This window comes from Embiotoca jacksoni, unplaced genomic scaffold (assembly GCF_022577435.1).
Source record: "Embiotoca jacksoni isolate LCO1_2020_lvr unplaced genomic scaffold, fEmbJac1.0.p SCAF_16, whole genome shotgun sequence".
Classification (NCBI taxonomy): domain Eukaryota; kingdom Metazoa; phylum Chordata; class Actinopteri; family Embiotocidae; genus Embiotoca; species Embiotoca jacksoni.
Genome location: NW_027185296.1, coordinates 11,495,074 through 11,514,135, shown reverse-complemented (window position 1 = coordinate 11,514,135; position 19,062 = coordinate 11,495,074). Strand labels below are relative to the sequence as shown.

The 19,062-nt window shown below is 38.9% G+C and overlaps 1 protein-coding gene across 3 annotated transcripts in view; it reads left to right on the top strand.

Annotated features, from left to right (window-relative positions):
• The window catches only part of znf644b (zinc finger protein 644b), a 32,239-nt gene extending 14,576 nt beyond the window's left edge, over nucleotides 1-17,663 (top strand). Inside the window, exons 3-8 of one of the 3 annotated variants that reach the window (XM_069150926.1) lie at nucleotides 3,555-3,590; nucleotides 6,659-9,370; nucleotides 9,966-10,544; nucleotides 12,745-12,867; nucleotides 13,020-13,116; nucleotides 14,962-17,663. In XM_069150926.1, coding sequence (XP_069007027.1) covers nucleotides 6,673-9,370; nucleotides 9,966-10,544; nucleotides 12,745-12,867; nucleotides 13,020-13,116; nucleotides 14,962-15,139 — 3,675 coding nt within the window. In that variant the 5' untranslated portion in view covers nucleotides 3,555-3,590; nucleotides 6,659-6,672 and the 3' untranslated portion in view covers nucleotides 15,140-17,663. Of the gene's footprint in view, nucleotides 1-3,554; nucleotides 3,627-6,658; nucleotides 9,371-9,965; nucleotides 10,545-12,744; nucleotides 12,868-13,019; nucleotides 13,117-14,961 lie in introns of all 3 variants that reach the window. The other 2 variants (XM_069150927.1, XM_069150925.1) reach the window with 2 other exon arrangements.
• Nucleotides 17,664-19,062: the final 1,399 nt, after the last annotated feature.

The following is a 19,062-nucleotide window of genomic DNA, read 5'->3' as shown; positions in this document are numbered from 1 at the left end:
TCTTCCATTAATAATTACCTGGGAGTCTTTTCTTTAATAACTTGAATGTACACAGATATTCTTGTTGCCAAAACCCTAGGTTAGCATTTACTTTGTTCTTATTATAAAGAATACAATTTTCATACAACATACCACCTATGGTACTCATATATTTCCTTGAGCATAATTTAAGTCATATAACTCATATAAGTCATATATATTTTCACTCAAGCAGTAAATTACATTGTTTAGGTATCAAAGGCTTTGTGTAATTACATTTGTGCAATTCAGGATGACAGGGCTGATAGTGTCTGCACAAGATGCTGGCATACATAATCACAGGCAAAATCCCATTAGGGAGAATGGAGGCCATTATTATGGAAATGACCTTTGGGTGACAAGAATTCAGTGGGATAAAAGAGTAGATAATGTAATCCTGACAAAGAAGTCATGCGAACGTACTCTATTTCCTCCCTGCTAATTTAAGAAATTTAGGGTTTTATAATTGTATAATTGTCTTTTAAAGTTTTACGTTTTTCTGTGAAACAAACCACTTGATTACACTGAGGAGTGAGATTTGTATTTCCATTGCCAATCCCATCGTGCTTTTCTGCAGTTTGATACAACTGCAGGGCTAAAATAGCAGAAGAGGAACTTAACTGTTTTTTTTCTTCTCTTTTTTTCACTGTGGCACCTTCACTGAGAGATTATATTCACCGTGGGATTACTGGAGTGTCAAACTGAATCTCTGTTTGTTTTGAGCCACGCTTTGATACTCTCACACTAAAGAGGCAGCTTCATAAATTCACATTGTGTCAAATAAATCAATAGATCCCATTAACTGAGGAAGTTGTGTAGTGCAGTACTTGAGGGGCCGTGGCCCCCCTCGTTCAGGCGTTTCTCCAGCAAAGGCGATGGCAGAGGAATGTGAGGTTGGCTGTTGATCCATACAGACAGCTCCAGCAGTTGAAATGGTTTGGCTGACTGGTCTCAGTTGGTCTTTAGCGCTGTCTCCACTGTGCTGCCATCCTGGGTCTTCAGCTGAACAGGAAAGAAGAATTTGCTTGGACAATCACAGCCGTACAAGCCTACAGCACCGACCTCCTGCTCAATGAGTTTGTTCATCAGTTTGTTTTCTAAAAATGTTGTATTGTCGGTTTTTTTCATTTGATAACTGTTTAAGACAGAAAAAGCTGTTTATTTCCTTTGACTGTCCTTTTTAGACAATACAACAATGATTTTGTCTTATTTGTCCAATCAAAGAATTTATTGATTATTCTCTCACTTTGTTTTCCCCATAAAATGTTGCAATGTTTTGGAGCCCAGATATCTTTTTTTTTGTCAGACAAACAATCCAAAACCCAAGGGGATTGGATTTTGAAATGATATGGATCAAAATTCACAAATACTCCAATTTAAGAAGCTGGTACCATTCAAGTGTTTGGCATTATGTCTTAATTAAGCAATATTATACGAGAGGGTGTGCTGCCGTATATGTCATTATTGGCACAACAGTGATGCGGTCAGGACCGAGGTGCTTGCGCCAAGGTCTGTAAGCAGACCCTGTGATATACAACAAGTTACCAACTACATACAATATGTAATCAAAACGTATTGTGGGGCAATTCACTCTCTAAATAAAAACAACGTTATGTTAGTGTGATTACCTTTTCTATGGCAATACATGGAGTGTGACTAAGAACTGGGAAACAATCAGTCACGTCAGTAGACTCTTATGTAATGTATGCACTGTCTACCAGGAAGTAAACCGACCCTTAGCAACGACCTAGCAACAGAGGCGATTTCTAGACCGTTTTAATGCTTTCTAGAGATCGTTTGTCAAACTGAACAAATACAGCACATAGAAAGACAAAACTGCTTAGCTCGCTCAATCTTGTTGTAAGATATTCACTGAAAAAAGATATCGATGGACTCATGTATTTTTACGATTTTAGCTAGCCTCTGCTAGGTTTGTAAGTGCGTGACTGTCCGTGGTGTTACGGTACAGGTGTTCGGAGCGACAAAAAAGGACCAAAATAGACCCGATTTAGCCAAATGGGTCACGTTTAATAGGCCTATAACAAGTAAAAACAACATTATATTGCACATTATATGAAATTCAACTCTAATTACAGTATATATTGCCATTGAGAAGGTGGGGTGATATTTATAGTGATGAGCAGGGTGTTATTCTGATTTAGCAAGTTCCAAAGGTACAGTTGACCAATCAGATCACTACTTGTTGTATAATAAATGATAAAATTAACATTTTATAGCGGCTGGTTTCTATCAAAAAACTATACAAATGTAGTAATTCAATTTACTGATCTTTTAAGCTGGTTATATTACTCTGTCTTTGCTATTGTTCAGAGTACGCAGTACATTTGCAAAATAAATCTCCGTGTTGAGTTACCAAAGTAATCTAGGAAGTGTGTGTTAAAATAACATAAAAAACGGCTTCAGGTGTAAAACTGAATAAAACACATTTTGTCTGGGTTACATTTTCAATCAGTGTCCATTATCACAGTATTTTTTGATTGGTCAGAACTTTGAGTGTGGTTAATTATACGTCCTGATATGTCATGAATTGAATAGATGACATGTTACTTTTGACCCGTTCTTTATTTATTATTTATTTAAAGCTTGTTTGGATGGATTGTTTCCAGTCGTTGCATCCTAATGGGCGTAGATGTCAGGTTAGTTTTGAAACTGTTGAAAAAGGCTTTAACATATTGGCATCGACCACCATATCCCATATGTTGTGTGCCAAAATGTTACCACTGCTGCCATTTTTGGAAACTACTTCAACAACACCGTACTTCGTCACCCACAGTGGTTGCTGAGTTGTCCGCCCCTCAGGCTTAGCAAACCTTGATGCGAACAGAGTTTTCAGAATAAAATCACAGCAAAGACTGTAGCGGTGAGTAATAAGTGGAAAACCCATTTTACGTTTTCTATAATGTACCTGAATCTCACACAACAGTGCTTACTATGCATCTGTAATGGTAATTTCAATTGCAACACAAACAAACAGTTCAATCAGAAATGTGTTCTCTTTAAATGTAACATAAATGTTTTCCATATGACTGCATAATTTCTCCCTTTTTAATAGCATGTCATCTATGATCTTGTTTTATAAATCTAAGCAGTCTTTAAATGATGACGACCCAGAAAGGAGGTTCTGGGTTCGAACCTCGGCTGGGGCTTGGTCCGAACCTTTTTGAGGCGGGGGCCTTTCTCTCTATTCCTGCGGCGGTTCTCTCCGAATCTGAAATACAGTTCTACTTCCATTTATTCCAGTATTTATTTCCATGCAGGTTTTATCACAGCACAATTCCACAAAGTGTGGACAACAGGTCTCTGACACTTCAAACACCTACTGTCATCAGACCCGTTCTTTTTGATTTCACTATTTTAAAATAAGCGCTGTGCAAAACCTCATGTCACAATGTATTTACCATTCCTAAAAATTATATGAGCCCAAGTTTCTTTAAGTTTTTCCTTTGCTTCAAGTTCTTCTGCCATATTAGCCTTAGATTTTCACTCTTCGCTTACCTTCTTTTCTTGTTTTTCAGGGATACCCAACACATAAGAAATGACTGGAAACTAAGGTGTCATCTTCACACTGCTACAGAAATAATAGGGAGGTAACAGGGATAATAATGACAAAATTACATTAGCGGGTCTGACTACAATGCATGACCTTCGCACTATGTTATTGGAAAAAAGACAGGGTGTTTACTCTTTAGCAATTTGTGCCTGCTCGCATAGGAATATTGATTTGAAGAGCACATGCAAAATTTCTGCACCTTGCTTAATGAAACGAGTAATTTGGGAAAAAAAAAAATTCTACAGCCGAATGTTATGGCATTTTCATGGAATGAGTGGAATGAGATTGTTCAGAGTAGAGGATGACAGGAAGATGAAAGAGAATAGGGCATGACGTGCGCTGTGGTTGTGAGCCAGACTCAAAGCTATACTGATGTGAGTACATGGCATGCTTCCCAGCCCACCAACTATCAGAGCATGCTGCAGGAGATTGTATTAACTGGAGTTGAACTGAGTTCATTTTTGCAGTTGCTAAAGTGCAAATCAGAGCTTTTACTGTTATAAATGTGGTCTTTCAAGTTAATTTGGAACACTTTGTTAACACTGTGCTACATTACAGAGAAATACAAAATCATAAAAATAAGAGCTTTTAAAGAATAACTTTTACAAGCACACGTATGAAAAAAGCTGCCTGTTATGTGAATGGCAGAAGTAGCACTGACTCTGATTGTGTCTGAACAAACAGTGAAGAGACTGAAGATTTAGTACATTTATTACAATGCAGTCTTAGCCTATAATAGTCTAGGCTACTAACAGATTATTGACAGCCAGAGGGTAAGAGGACATGTACCCTTCGCCCTGTGTGTGTGTGTGTGTGTGTGTGTGTGTGTGTGTGTGTGTGTGTGTGTGTGTGTGTGTGTGTGTGTGTGTGTGTGTGTGTGTGTGTGTGTGTGTGTGTGAGATGAGAAGAGGCGTAGCCACTGTCGTAATGTTGCATGAACCAGGGCCTTTATTTCCTTTTCTGGGGCAGTGAACAGGGGTGCACAACATTTGGATAGCTGTACTACTCAAACTTGGCCTTATCTGGACACGTAATGGATGATTACAGTAACTAAATCGCTGCTTTAATATGCTCTTCACAGTGGCTGTGGCTATGTGCTATTTGACTTTCAACACGTAATAGTCGCTCAATTACCTCAACTAACACCTATTGGACAAGCAGTACATCACCCATTACCCACAAGGCAACTTCCTAAACAAAAAAACCTCAAATGATTCTGTAAGATATTTATGACATCTCAGTAGAAAAAGTCTAAAAAGACTAATGAAAACTCACTCGATAAGACTTTTCTTGTCGACACTTAGTCCATTATTTGGGGGTAGCTCCAGTACATATATTTAGTAAGTGTTCCTAATATTTTGTCCACCCAATGTCAATGATTAAAAACATCTCTTTTTATTAGCTGAAAAACACCACAAAGTTGGGATCTGTTGTAGGGCTGTAGCATTGGATTGCATGGTTGTACAGACTTACTGAATAAAGTAGAGGTTTGCAGCTACAAAACTACATTCTGCAAAGATCATTTTGTTCACAAGGTGATAAAACAATAGAAACATCAGGTGCTGAAAGAAAAAACAAAACTGAGACAACAAAGTTTAAAAAAAAAAGAAAAAAAGCAAGTCAGAAAGCTTCACAATACACAACTGAGAGTTGTTTGAGTTTGTTTTCTATTGTCGAAGTGAACACAATGATGATGATGCTCCTCCTAAATCTCAACACAAACCAAAAATTGAGGTGGGTGTCTTGGGGAAAATACCAGACAGGGTTAGTAAAAGCTCATATCAGATTGATTTGTGCATACAGCTTAACTGTATTAATGCTCATAATCCCTGTAAATATCTTCAGGCAAGGCAAAGTCAGCCTTTTAACATTGACTAAATGAAGTAAATAGAAGCAAATACATTTAAGAAAAATTCTTGCTGTTGAAACCCTGTTTGCTTAATATAGAAACGAGTTGTGTGAGTTGGCTGCTAATGAGGTTTGCACATTTTCAACCAAGATATTTTGATGGTTTTGCCACCCTGCCGTTTGGGGGTAACAGTGCAGTTCGCTTTAAATGTAGAGCGTCTGTTCCCCTTTCGAACCTTAACACCACAACAGATGGGGAGAATATGGAGCTCGGAAGGTTTTACCTCTGAGGTGGTAACAGTGAAGCCACTCATTAACACTGAATTTACCACTTCGTTAGCAATGCAGCTTCCTGTAGAGAGCGACCAGCCCTGGATGTCAAATCCACTGAGCATACATTAGACACTACATCCTCAATCAGCTCTGGACAAAATAGTATTATCTCATCTAACATACAAATTGTGAAGAGTAATCCAATTTAATAACTCATAACCATTTGTTAAATAGGTTTGTCCAAATAAATATATTTATAACCACTCTTAAATAAATTTGTATTCCTGTCCATGTGTATGTGGAAAAGTATATGTTTGTGTGTGTGTGTGTGTGTGTGGGTCTGTGTTTGTGTTTTAGACAGATTGTGTGACTGCCAATTTGTCAGGATTCAAGTAACAACAGTCTCCTGCTGGGATCTGTGTTGGCACCATCACAGAGTGATAAGACGCAATATGATCTCATTGGAGGTGTACTTTGTTCCCATGGAAATTGGTCAATTTTAGCAGACGACTGAGAACTTTAGGTGGAGAAGCAGGAAGGTTGTATCCCAGAGGTACACTCACATAATTAAGCATCCTCGCCAGGGTATTCAAGGCTAACAGCAGGGTTTGTTGTGAATAGAGGTGGCGAAAGAGGGTGTTGGAAAATCATAATGCAGCACAGAATAATACCACTCTCATTTTACGGGGTGGTGGGAATAGCCGGAATTTTTTATTTTATTTTTTTTAAAACGGTACCACATTCTCAGTGTGAATGAGAAAAAATAAAAATTAAATTTTATTATACCTGCTGTGCACCAGTGTTCCATTTTGTAATTTGCATCTGTAGTATGGATGTTGCATATTGCACTAAAATAATGGAACTATTATGCCTGTAAGACATTGCATACTCTAATCGGCCTGCTTGAAGTACACTTAATCATATTATTGTTATTCTTTTATATTTCAGAAAGTATCGCTACGATGTCTGATTTGAAGCCAAATGCACAGGAGGACAAAGACGCGGAATCTGTGTCTGACAGCCCAGGTCGTACTCAGGAGCCATTACAGAGTCACACATTCTCCCTGAAGAACAATGCTGCAGGTCTGTCCTCAGATGAACACGAAAACCCTTTAAATGGAACCCAGCCGAATCCATTTGTATACAGCAGTGTCCCTGCTGTTCCCCATGCAGGCAATTCATTGCCTTCAGGAGCACTTGTTAATGGACCTGGTTCACACCCCACCTCAGAGGTACACTGTGTCCTGAACAAAGGCACTGTTTTATCCAACAGTGTCCTGGATGCTGCGTGGCAAGTGGAGAAGGACACGAGCCCTGAGGTGTTACCACCACCTAGTGAGCTTCAATCAGACGCTTGGAAGAACACAGCGGGGCCCGTCGTGAAAACACTGGCCACACAGTCAGGTGTCAACACGCCACTGTCTCACTCGGAGGAGAATGAGTCTAAACTGGCCTATTCCACACTGTCGGGTGACAGTGCAGAGCAAATGCACATTAGCCAACCTTTGACAAAACAGACAATAAAAACAAGATCTCCACGGGATGTGGAATGGTCAGAAAGCTCCTCTGATGATTATGATAATGCTGAAGTAATCAGATGGGATTCAGCAAGCGAGTGCTTTTTGCACAATGACAGAAGGCTGGAGACCAAAGTGTTGCACCACAGAAAAAGGAAGCACAATACACATACAGAAAGCATGTCAGGCTGTCTGGAAAAGGTTAACAACAGCTACAGACATTTCTGCAGTGGTAATGATGTTGAAAATGTTGACACTGGCAACAAAGATGATTTTTTGGGCGCACAATCTGATATTAAATATTCAGTTATGCCATTCAAAGACCTTTCTAGGAACATAGCTTTAGACTCCGAGCCCCGTATTTATAGCTCAGCACGAGAAGGCTGTAATGAGGAAAATGACCCTGAAGATGAAAACAGAGTTGGTCCAAAAGTGGAACAGTTGAAGACAGAGCAACTTGAACAAGATCCACTCTTCTTTTCATGCACGGTATGCAAAGTTAATTTCAAGGAAAAAAGACATTTCCATAGACATATGATGTATCATTTAGGCAAGCATAATCAGCTGAACAGTGAGAATGTTTCACAGCCCTTTATATGCAGGGAGTGTGGGCGTTTGTTCTGTGATAGCAACTCCCTCATGAGGCACATTATTATTCACCAAGACAGGCTGGAAAAACTTATAGAGGAAATCAAAGGTCTCAAAACCACAGAATTTAAAGACAGGGCCACCATCATGCACTGCCCTCAGGGTGTGTTTGGTTGTAACTGCCCGAAAATCTTTGTCCAGCACGCCAAAACACACGATAATCTGAAGCACTATTACTTCTGCGAGGAGTGTAACTACATTACTCTCACACAGCAGGCACTTGAAGCACACTTACATGTCACACACCTCAACACACACCAGTCTCAGTACCGGAGAATGACTCATACTGATAATGCAGAGGCATCAGACCATGTTCAGTTTCAATGTGGTGAATGTATTTTCACCGGTACAGACAAAGTAGTCTTGGACAAACATACTGAACTAGAGCATCAGCCCCCACACAATGGTGATTATAAAAGGTTTTCTGATCAGACCAAAAGTGCCAGATTTAAACCAAATCTTTTTAAGTGTACTTTTGAAGAGAGAAATTTCCCCCATCGTTCCAGTAAAAAACGGGATATTGATGTTCAAAAGTCCAATGACGAAATCACAGATTTTCCTTATTTTAAGTGCAATGCTGACTGTACCAAAACCACGCTGTCACCATCTTTATGGAGGATTGACAAGCATGGAAAATTACTCCGACAACCGGTAGAAAAGTTAGATGTAGCAACTGATCTCACCTGTGTCGAGGAAGATGCTGAAAACAGTGACTGCGAGGCTTTTGGCAGCTCAATGCAGGCAAACTGTCCTGCAAACGCTGATTTTTCACTATCAGCCAGGAAGCTTAAATTAGACCAGATGTTCTGTCAGGGAAGCAAGAATGACCCAGCAGGCGGGAGTTTACAAGTGCCAGCAAACCAAAATGCTCCATCAATGAGAAAAATGTCAACACCTTTGCATAACACTATTGAAAATATGAATGGTAATTTATTGCCAAGGCTTAGCCAGAGGCTTATGAAACCGTGTGCAGTTAGGGAGTTAGATAAAGGCTGCCAGGGCAGCAATAACTTCAGTGATGACACCAGCGAAGCTACAGGCAGCTTCTTGGAAAGCAGCACGAATGAAAGGAACCCGTATGCTCGGAGGTATTTCAGTAAGAGGCAGAGCTTTTCAGCCAAACACCAAAGCCCCCACACACTCAAGGATGAAGATGATGGAGATGAAGACTGTAGCGACATAGAGCAACTCGTAATCAAGGAGGAGTATATCGAAAAGACAGCGTGTGATGATTCCCCAGCCTCGCCTGGTACATCTCCGGGTGACAGCTTTGATATTTTCCCCTCACCCCGGGTAGAACACAAACCCTGTCCTTACTGCCCTGCCATGTTTGAGTCTGGAGTGGGTCTGTCCAATCATGTGCGAGGGCATCTTCACCGAGCTGGCTTGAGCTATAATGCTCGGCACATGGTTTCACCAGAGCAAGTGGCGCTGCGGGACCATCAGCCACGAATCCGCAGAAGGATCCCTAGTGGCAAAAGAAAATTGAGAAAAGGTGAGAGTGCTAGTATAACTATTGAAATAAGCAGAAGACTAACAGCTCTATACAACCAAGCAGATCTGAATTGACTGTTCGCCACACCCTATTTCCAAACAACAATCGGCCCATTATTGCTTAGAATATAAGATTGAATGGTTTTCTTGTCCAGTTATGTTCAAGCTAAATGGGGTTATGTTCTGATTTTATAGTTTTCTTATACATAATTGTACAGCTAACTAGCTCCTCATTGCCACATGAGAACATGTCTGTTTCATTCTTTCCTTTGGATTTTACAAGGATCCTTGACTGATAGAAATTCTGATGTTTTGTAAGGGACCACTTCAGTTTTTAAACACAATATAATTTATGCTGCCATCTCGTATTATTAGTATTACTCGAGTATTAATAACTTGACAATACATTGTTTTCAAGAAAATCGTGGAACTTACTTTACTTTAACTACAACTGACATTGAAATTTACAACAACATAATGTAATACCAATAAGTGTAGTTTGTGCAATGTAACACAAACCAAAGCAGTATAAACACCAGATTGGTATCCAATTCATTTCAATTGATTATTGTGACAAATTGTATTTTATATTACAGCTATTAAGCCAGAAAATCAAGGAACGCACACGTGTCCCCTGTGCTGGGGTTGGTTTGATACGAAGACTGGCCTCTCCAACCATGTGAGGGGGCACCTGAAACAAATAGGTAAAAGCATTACCAGCGGCAGTAAGTCCCCGCTGTGCATCCTGAATGAACTGCTACAGAACAAAAAGGAACATTGGAAAATCCTCAAGATCCTCAACAAGAGCCATTTCCCCTCACGACCTTCAGCCTCCCAGAAGTTCATCAGCAGCGATGGCCTGTTCTTGATGCGCACAGGCATCCCAGTAAAAATCCAGCCTGTGATAAGGACAACAACTCCCATGTTGGACAGCTTTGTACCAAAGCAGCCGGTTGCCGCCTTCTCAGAGAGGAAGACGTCACAGGTAGAAGCACAAATAGGCACTAAGGCCTCGTCAAGCACTTTAGTCGAGCTGCTCAAAACAAAACAGGAAAGTATGGCGCTTGCAGTGAGAAACAACCAGAAAGCCTATGCAACCAGGATGATCTGTGACATGACCAAAGATTACATGGAGGAGACACAGATGACCAGTGTGGAACCGAACTGGACTCATGGTATGGAGTCTAATGCTCATCTTACTTTAATGTAGTTTCATGTTTGAACAGTCTCATGGTGACATGGGTGGTTTTGCACGCTTTAGCTAGGTAGGAATACTGTATATAATAGTACACACTCAGTTACATTACATCCAGAGTATCTTAAGATTTTAGTTTCTTAGTCTGTATGTTAATTTTGACACTTTATGATGTACATGATTCTCAAAAACCTGATCAGCATTTCAAATCACCTCAGCCATTATCAGTAAAGTACAACGTAGTTGGATCAATCGTGTTATTCCTTTTCAAGTATATATTTTGTACTAGCTGCTTTATTGTTATTAATGGCTAATGTTCGTGGAAGGGTTCACAAAATATTGGTATAAGCTCTTTTATTACAAGATATCATTAATTGTTGCACTTTTATAAGTTCTTTCCTGCAAATTTCCCTCACATAATCGGGGGTCTGGTTATGGTCATCTGATCTTTGTTTATTTTTTAATAAATGATCAACAGAGCAGCAGCCACCGATGACACTTGGCATCAGACACTTGTACGTTGCACCAGTTGCACTGAATGTGTGTATGAAACAGCCCTGACTTTACTCCTATTTCTCTAAATTATACTTAATTCAAAAATGTGCTTGTTAAGGGTGTTTCAGCTGAAGCAAAGTATGACATGATGACACGTTATATTGAAGTTATTGTAAATAAAGGAAGCATTGATGTGAATTCTTAAAATATGATTGCAATGCTTAAAAAGCTCATCTCTGCATTGCTTGATGTGATAGCATATTTTTAATACACTAATTATATTAATCATATATCACAGACCTCTGATGTCGAATTTTAATAGGATTGTGATGTGGTTTAGGTCCACATCTTGCAGCAGGAGTTTGTGTCATAATCCAATCATAAAGATTTGGCAATGGCAAAGATTGGTAATGTAAAACAACTCTGCTTCATACAGTATGTTTTGTGCCCTTATCAGCAGTGTGTGTGTGGGGATGGGGGTGGGGAGGGGGAAGAAGGGGGGGGGCAGTTTTTAGCTTTGTTTACTTGAGAATTCCACTCTTCATTGAACAGAGACTCAGTCCCCAGATTTGAATCAATATTTTATTAGAAATTTACTGTACCTCTACACAGATGACATCAACAGTATAGTGTTGTTAGACACACGTTAAACAATGTGAAAAGAGTTCACAGTCATTTGATTTGTGGAAAAAACACATGCAGTAGATAGAATATCTCCAAAGTGCTTTTGAAGTTCCTATTAAAAAGTCATGAGATCTTCCTCATGTTCAGCTGGAAGCCCATCATCTGTGTTTCCACTATTTTGTTTAATGTCTATCCAAATCAGACTTTCAGTCAGATACAAACAAAGATGTTTCTAAAGATTTCAAATCAAATTGCTATTTGTTGAGCTCTAGTCTGAACTGAATGTTGTTGTTTCAGTGATACTGTAGCAGCTTCACTGTATTCCCAAAGATGTCTAGATTAAAATATGTACAATGCCTTTAGGTGTTTATTGGCAATATATTTGCATAAAGGAGTTGCAGTTCGTAGACCAATTCAAAGTGACTCAGTAGTGATTTAATGTAAATTAATTATGACAGATATTTCTATTCCTTCGACATTTTTATATCAATGGGGCATGGTTCTTAGATTTTCTTTTACTTTGAAAAGTTAAATTAGGTTCATTCATTTTTTAACCCATTTCGCAATATTTGCTAACAAGCAGTGGTGCACAGCCAGTTTTCTGTCAGAAAGAACAGATCTGTGATTTTGTGTGTGTGTGTGTGTGCGTGTGCGTGCGTGCATGCGTGTGTGTAGTTTGTCAATCTTCAGTGATTCTCATGAGGTGATGTATTGTACGTGAAAATAGCCCCCCTGAAGACACAAGATTGTGTTAAACTTTACCAGTAACACTTTCCAAACAGGAGAGTGCAAATCAGATGCTTAGAATGAGAGCAGATGGAAGAAGAATGGAGCTCACACTGGGATTAACAGTTTTGCTTGATAATAAAATTACTGCATGAACTCAAACACTATTCTACAATGTTTATCCTTAGATATTTAACTTCAGATGATTCTAAACCTTGATTTGAGACATATTTGTAAACTAAACTATATAAATAAAAATATCACTAAAATATATATTTCATTATAGCTCAAAGCAAAGTGAAAATAAAATCATTTTTCACTGTTTTATCTTTCAGGGGAATGTGATTCAAAAAAGGTTTGTGTTCAGTGTAACAGCACCTTCCCCACTGCTGCCCAGATTCCTGGTCATCTTCGAGCATATACACACAGGAAGAGGATGGCCATTTTTAAAGAACTAGGTAAGTTCTGTGAAACCAGGTCAACATATTCTGCATTCAGAGGCTAGTAAGGGGTTTTGGATTTTGGATTTTTTTTTTTTTAAGTTATGCTTCCTGACAATGATAAGTTGATATTCCCCCAGATAAAGCAGTGTGGTGTTTTGTTTTTGTAGGCTATGATTATAAGCTGAAGAAACCAAGACCAAGGCCTGGACTTAAAGAGAAGAATTTATCCTCCTTGAATACTGAAATATGCACACTCACCTGCAGGTACATTGAATGGAAGGTTGCACACGGCATTTCCTTATTTGACTTTTTCAAGTTGTTCATTCAAATGCAATAAACAAAGCAGCTTGCCTTACTGTCAGGTGCTCAACGTCACGTTTTCTAATATGTTTATTTGAGTTGTGTCCAATCTCTGATTGTAGTATAGAAGCATGCCAGTCCTCAGCTATCTCGCAAATGCATATTATCAAGGCTTACATCTGCCCAACATCCGTCCATCTATCCATCCATCCATCCATCCATCCATCCGACCATCCATCCATTTGTCCATCCGTCCATCCGTCCATCTATCCATCCGTCCATCCATCCGTCCATCCATGGTGTGGTATAGCAACAGATGGACAGTAGCAAATACTATCCCAAAATTCCCCAGAGGAAATGCTTACAACTGCTTGTTTTCCACTGTTGGTTGGGACAGACTTAAATGGCAGCAGCACAATTTGAAACAATACACATGCTGCTAGTCCATGCATAGAATATCACACAATCATCCACAACGATCTACTTCTAGAACTTAAATTCTAAATCCAAAAGGAAAGTCAGACCTTCAACGAGGGTAGTCCCACAAACAAGTGGTCTCTAAAATAGAGGAAGATTCAATCAGTTGGCCCACCTGAATGTCAGGAATGATCTTTTGGGAGAAATTTGTTACAGGACTCCTTCACACACCTTCAGACAGATGTGCAGTTTTTCTGATTGATCTTGTAGCTTCCAGACCCTTTTAATAAAAGCCAGTGCCAGCAGGAAGGCAGTCTTAACTGGCGACCTCTTCAGGTGCACCAGCCAAGGCCTAAATGGAGCTTTCTTCAGCCTCCTGGGCACCAGATCCAGGGTGGACCTAGTAATTAATTTCTAGACTTTCTTTAAAGAACTGGTAAACCAGTTTGCAGTGCCCAAAAGAAAACTTGTGTTTCCATATTTGTTGCTCTTTAAACACAGCCACTCTATAGAGCTCTAATGTTATAGTGTCTTGGGGTGTTTGGTTTATGGTGACTGGGTGCTGACTGGGACTTTCCCTGTAACACATGTAAACAAGCCTCCAATGTTATGTACATGCACACCAGATGAAGGCTACTCCCAATCTCAATCTTTACAATTCTGCTCCCTTTATCCTCCAAATGTCACAAAACCAACAACTTCCCTCAGAATGCAAACATGGAAGCATTGGCTTTCCCTTTGTTTGTTAATTTCAGTTCCCTTTGGAGATACCACTGGGGTGGATGGTCCAAAGCTGCATGGGACATCACGGAACAGGTGTATCAGAGAGTAGAGAGGGACACTGTGTGGTCAGTGGACAACAGCTTTCCTTCTTCAGGGGAAATTGAGGCAACCATCCCAGTTGATTATGAACCCCTTGTCAGGGTGATGCACTAGGTCTGCAATGCAATTGTTGGGCTTTACTTGCACAACAATTTTTAGAGAAGTTTCAGTAGCCAAAACAAAACTAATAAGAAGGTGTGACCTTAGCTAACAACACCAAAATGCAGAATGGCAATAATGTATTGACTTTGTATTTCGTGAGTCAAGTTAAATTGGAGTCTTTCGAGCCAGAGGCTTTTTGGAGCCAAACTCGAGCAGCCCTTGTGGTACTGGAGGTTAAGGCACTTCCGCATCGGCCTCATTTTTCAGACCCGGAAGCTACATCCACTTTTATTAACGTCTATGCCTCTCAAAAAGGAACACCTCTCACTAGACGCTTACTATACTTTTCAACCTGTTTTGGTACAATAGGTGGCTTGATAAATTTGAGAAAAACTTACATCTCACACTAGAATAAAGCTGTTGTGTTTTTGGTCTGGAAAACTGTCTTTTTCTCCTTTTTTTCTGCAGGTTTTGTGACCTCGTCTTCCAGGGTCCTTTGTCCATCCAGGAGGATTGGATCAAACATTTACAGAGGCACCTTCTGCACACCAGCATGCCCCACTCAGGGACAGGGATGGTAGAGGTTTTGGGTCTTCATCACAAAATACAAATAAGCATGACTCATCAACACTCAGAAACTGAGTAAAGTTTTGTCCATTTAGAACTTCCTTTTGCCCCCTGAATTTGCACATTATATATCTATAGTTTATTGCTGCAACTGTTTATAGAAATAAACAACAATTTACCCAGACTACTTTATAAATAGTAAAAACTTTATTATAGAATATTGTAATGCTATGCTTTGCCTTATCAACTTAGCTAATAAACGTTAGGATTTATTTTTTATTAACTGCTGTTTAAGTTATGGACAACAGTAGCCAAACCACGGAGCTGCAAAATGACAAAAATATAGTATATATATATATATATATATATATATATAGTATTTATATAAACATGGATAAGCTCATCTGGCAGTGCTGCTTTGCCAAAATTGTTTCTCATATTTTGTGATGATATAAAGTGCCTTGTTATTATAACAAAGCAGCTTCTAATAACCAGAAAACTTAACATAAAATGGAAAACAAATCCCACTATCTGACTTTTGGAACTAGAAGCTTTTCATCAAAACAAAATCCAATGAAATTGTTCCCATGTTAAGCAGTATACACAGGAGTGTCATTAGTTTGTGAAAGCTTTGTAAAGTTTCACCTCTCTGTTTCTGCATCAGAGAGAGAGACTCCCTTAATCAAATTGACATTCAAGATGCTGTGTTACTTTGGGACAGCATCTTTGGGACAAACATTGTTTGTTCTTTGGTTTAACCTCCAACAGTCAACCTAATTTCTGAAATCTGGCTTTGATTATAGGCATAATAACTTTTTATACAGTGAAAACTCTCTTGTTGTAAAAGGGTCTAACAACATTGTCTATAATTAGCTCTTTCTGTAAAGGTTTTGTTTTTGGTTCTCATGTCAGAGTGTGTTGTAATAAGTGATGTCATGCTTCAAATTCACTGGTACTCAATATATACTTTACATGTCCAAACTTATCACAGCTCTTGAACTCTGGTGCTTCTTAGTTAACAGAGACAGTTCAATACTTTCAGACAGGACAACAAGCTATGCACTGTGCCAAGATGGCACATCATTTTGATTTGATGATGCAATTTTTTTTTCTTTTCTGTTTTTCATATCTCCCTTGTTCAACTAAAGAAGTAAGGATGTCTTGTACCCATTTCCAAAACAGTCAGCTTACACTGAACAACTTTTTAAGTAACACTTAATTAAAAGCCAATAAGTATGAAATTAAAAAAGCATATACACATATATTTAGCTAAATCAAAGAAATATTTAATCTAGTTCTGCATTCAAATGTCATAAGGTTAGCTATTTTAGGCATTTATTTATCTGTGTATAGTGAAATATTTAACTTGTTACACTAGAGAGTTTAAAATAGTACCCATAGCACCCTCTAACATACAATATATATGATGTAGAGTTTTATCATTACATGTGGATACATTATTAAATACCTTCCACATGATATATAGTATATATATTACTTCTCTACTCAAGTATTTGTTATTCTAACACAACTTTTGTTGTTAAATGTTTGTTTAGATACCAGCTACATTAATAAACAACTTGCATGGTATGAAATATCACTATAAACACTCAAACAGCTATTTGTGCTTTTATGTTATGTGAAGAATGGGATGCAAATATTGGAAATAGGATCGGGGCACTTTGACCCTATTATCACACAGACTTGATACACAGCACAGTATTGACAACAGCAGTTTTAAAGGGCTGAACAAAGTTTTTTATGGGTGTGTGGATAATATAGCAAGGTGAAGTCTGGCTGAGAGCCTTCACTTCCAACAGAATTGTGTTTATCACACAAAGAAGATGCTGTTGAAAGGATAATTAGCATAACTCATCATTTAAAATTTAAAGTCTGCCATAGGGCAGTGGAAGTGATAAAATGCACAACCTTCTTTCCATGCAAAAATGTTTTTCCAAAATATCTGGTTTTCTACTAGCCGGTCAGGTCAGTCCAGGTCAATTGAATAGTCCAATGCAGACCCCTAAAAACTCATATCGCTTACTTTTAAATACATTTTTGCACATAAGGGCGGTGGATTTTGTCCCCCATTGCATACACTGGAAAATTATGAAGGCCAATATTTATTTAATACAGACTTAAAAAAAAATTGAATCGAACCATTAAATAAAACATGTCTTAGCATGTCCAGAGCTGATGTTTGTGGGGGTGTGATAAGGATTACACATTTGGTGCCGTGACGATTTTGTCAAAAGTTTTTCATCGAAAATTCTAAAAATCTACAATTGTCCCACATGTCATGTCAATAAATGATCATTAATGTAACAACAGGGACTCCAATTTAAGTTTAAGCAGGAGTGACTTTACCTTTGCTGCTCCAAAGTTTAGTGGAAATAATGTATGCTGCACAGTAAGTGATTTATTTTTTGGATTCTACCAGCTTGTACAGGATGACCATTAAAGAACTTCAACAAGATTCAGATTCAGACACAAGACAATGTGAACATTGAACGTACTATTTAAGTGACTTGGTATCTACTGGGGGAATAATGCAGCAATGATATGGTACCAAATATTTCAGCAAAATAAAAGCATATGATGACTTTCTGGTGGATTTTATGGAAGACACTTTAAGGCTGATTGGTGTTTATCATGTACTGCAATCTGTTAATCTGCCCGTAAATGGTATAATTAACAACTTTGAGCATCACAATCATTTTTGGGAATTTCTTATTTTCAAGAGAAAGTGTCTTTGATTACAGAGCACAGATGCAACTTTTAGCAGCAGCTGGAGTTGCCGTTTTCAGTTGTCTGAAGGTGTCTTATGTGATAATGAATCATTCCCTGCCCCACAACACACAACCCTTTTTTTTCTGAACAACATTTTTTATAAATCTGTTGGGTGAAACATGGACATTTTGGTTTCACTTAGCACCATTATTACCAACAGAAAACATTTTTAGGCTGTTTTAAACTGCAGGCTTTTTTAGCAGTACAGGCTGAGTATTTGATGTATTTAATGCTTGATAGCCACTTCTGGGTTTTCTACTAACCAGTGGCAAAGAGGGCTAACCCTGCAGTTTATCTTGGGCAGTATTTAAAGCAGCGATCAAAGCTGTACAAACCAATTGTCATCATACTTCTCCGGAGGGAATTTTCAAGTACATTAATGCTCCTTCTTTGGGAAATAATTGTGCCACTCTGTGACTTCATTAGGTCTCCTGGCTGTTTCAAAAGATGTTCTCTCTGGAGGTTGAAAGCCACATTGCTGGCAGACAGCATCCCAAGGGGTCGAATGAATACAAAAAAAAAAAAGGAGAAAGGAGAGATTATAATGAGATTGAGTTAGCCATGACCAGAATTGGGATTTTCATTATATCACTGGCTAGTGGAGGGAGGAGGGAGGAGGGGTGGACAAGGCTGACAGAAAGAAATGTGTTGTTGCAGGACCTGCACTCGCCATCTGCCATGGGGGTCCAATGTTAGGCAGCCAATGCATGCTTATCATTGCCATGGGTATCAAGAGGGCCTCCTCTCTGGAGAGTTCTCCATTAAAACTGCAAGCACTAACCCCTGTACACACACACAAAAAGAAACCTGCATTTAATTTAGAGGTATCAATTTAGCAAATTAACATGAGGGGCAACATGATAAAAAACTCAAATTACTTCACGTCTCTTGTGCTTGTTTATTAGCATATGTTCACCTCAATAGTTTTTCTATTTTTAGGATGTGCTGCAGTATCCTGAGAAAGTGTGCATCAACTAACAGGACTTTTTTTGTCAGCTAGTTTTTTTCTCATTCTGTGTCTCCAGCAGCAGCGATCCAAAGGTCAGGACCATTGATCATGACCTGCTCTTTGGCCAGTTATTCAGAGGTGCCACAGACTGTCTGTGTGAAAAGAAAAAAAAAAGAGAAGAAAAATCAATAGGTTTCCATTATCTGGTTGGGCAGTGTCACTGGCCTGTCAATGATCCTGTTACAGCGGCGGTACAAGGGTGA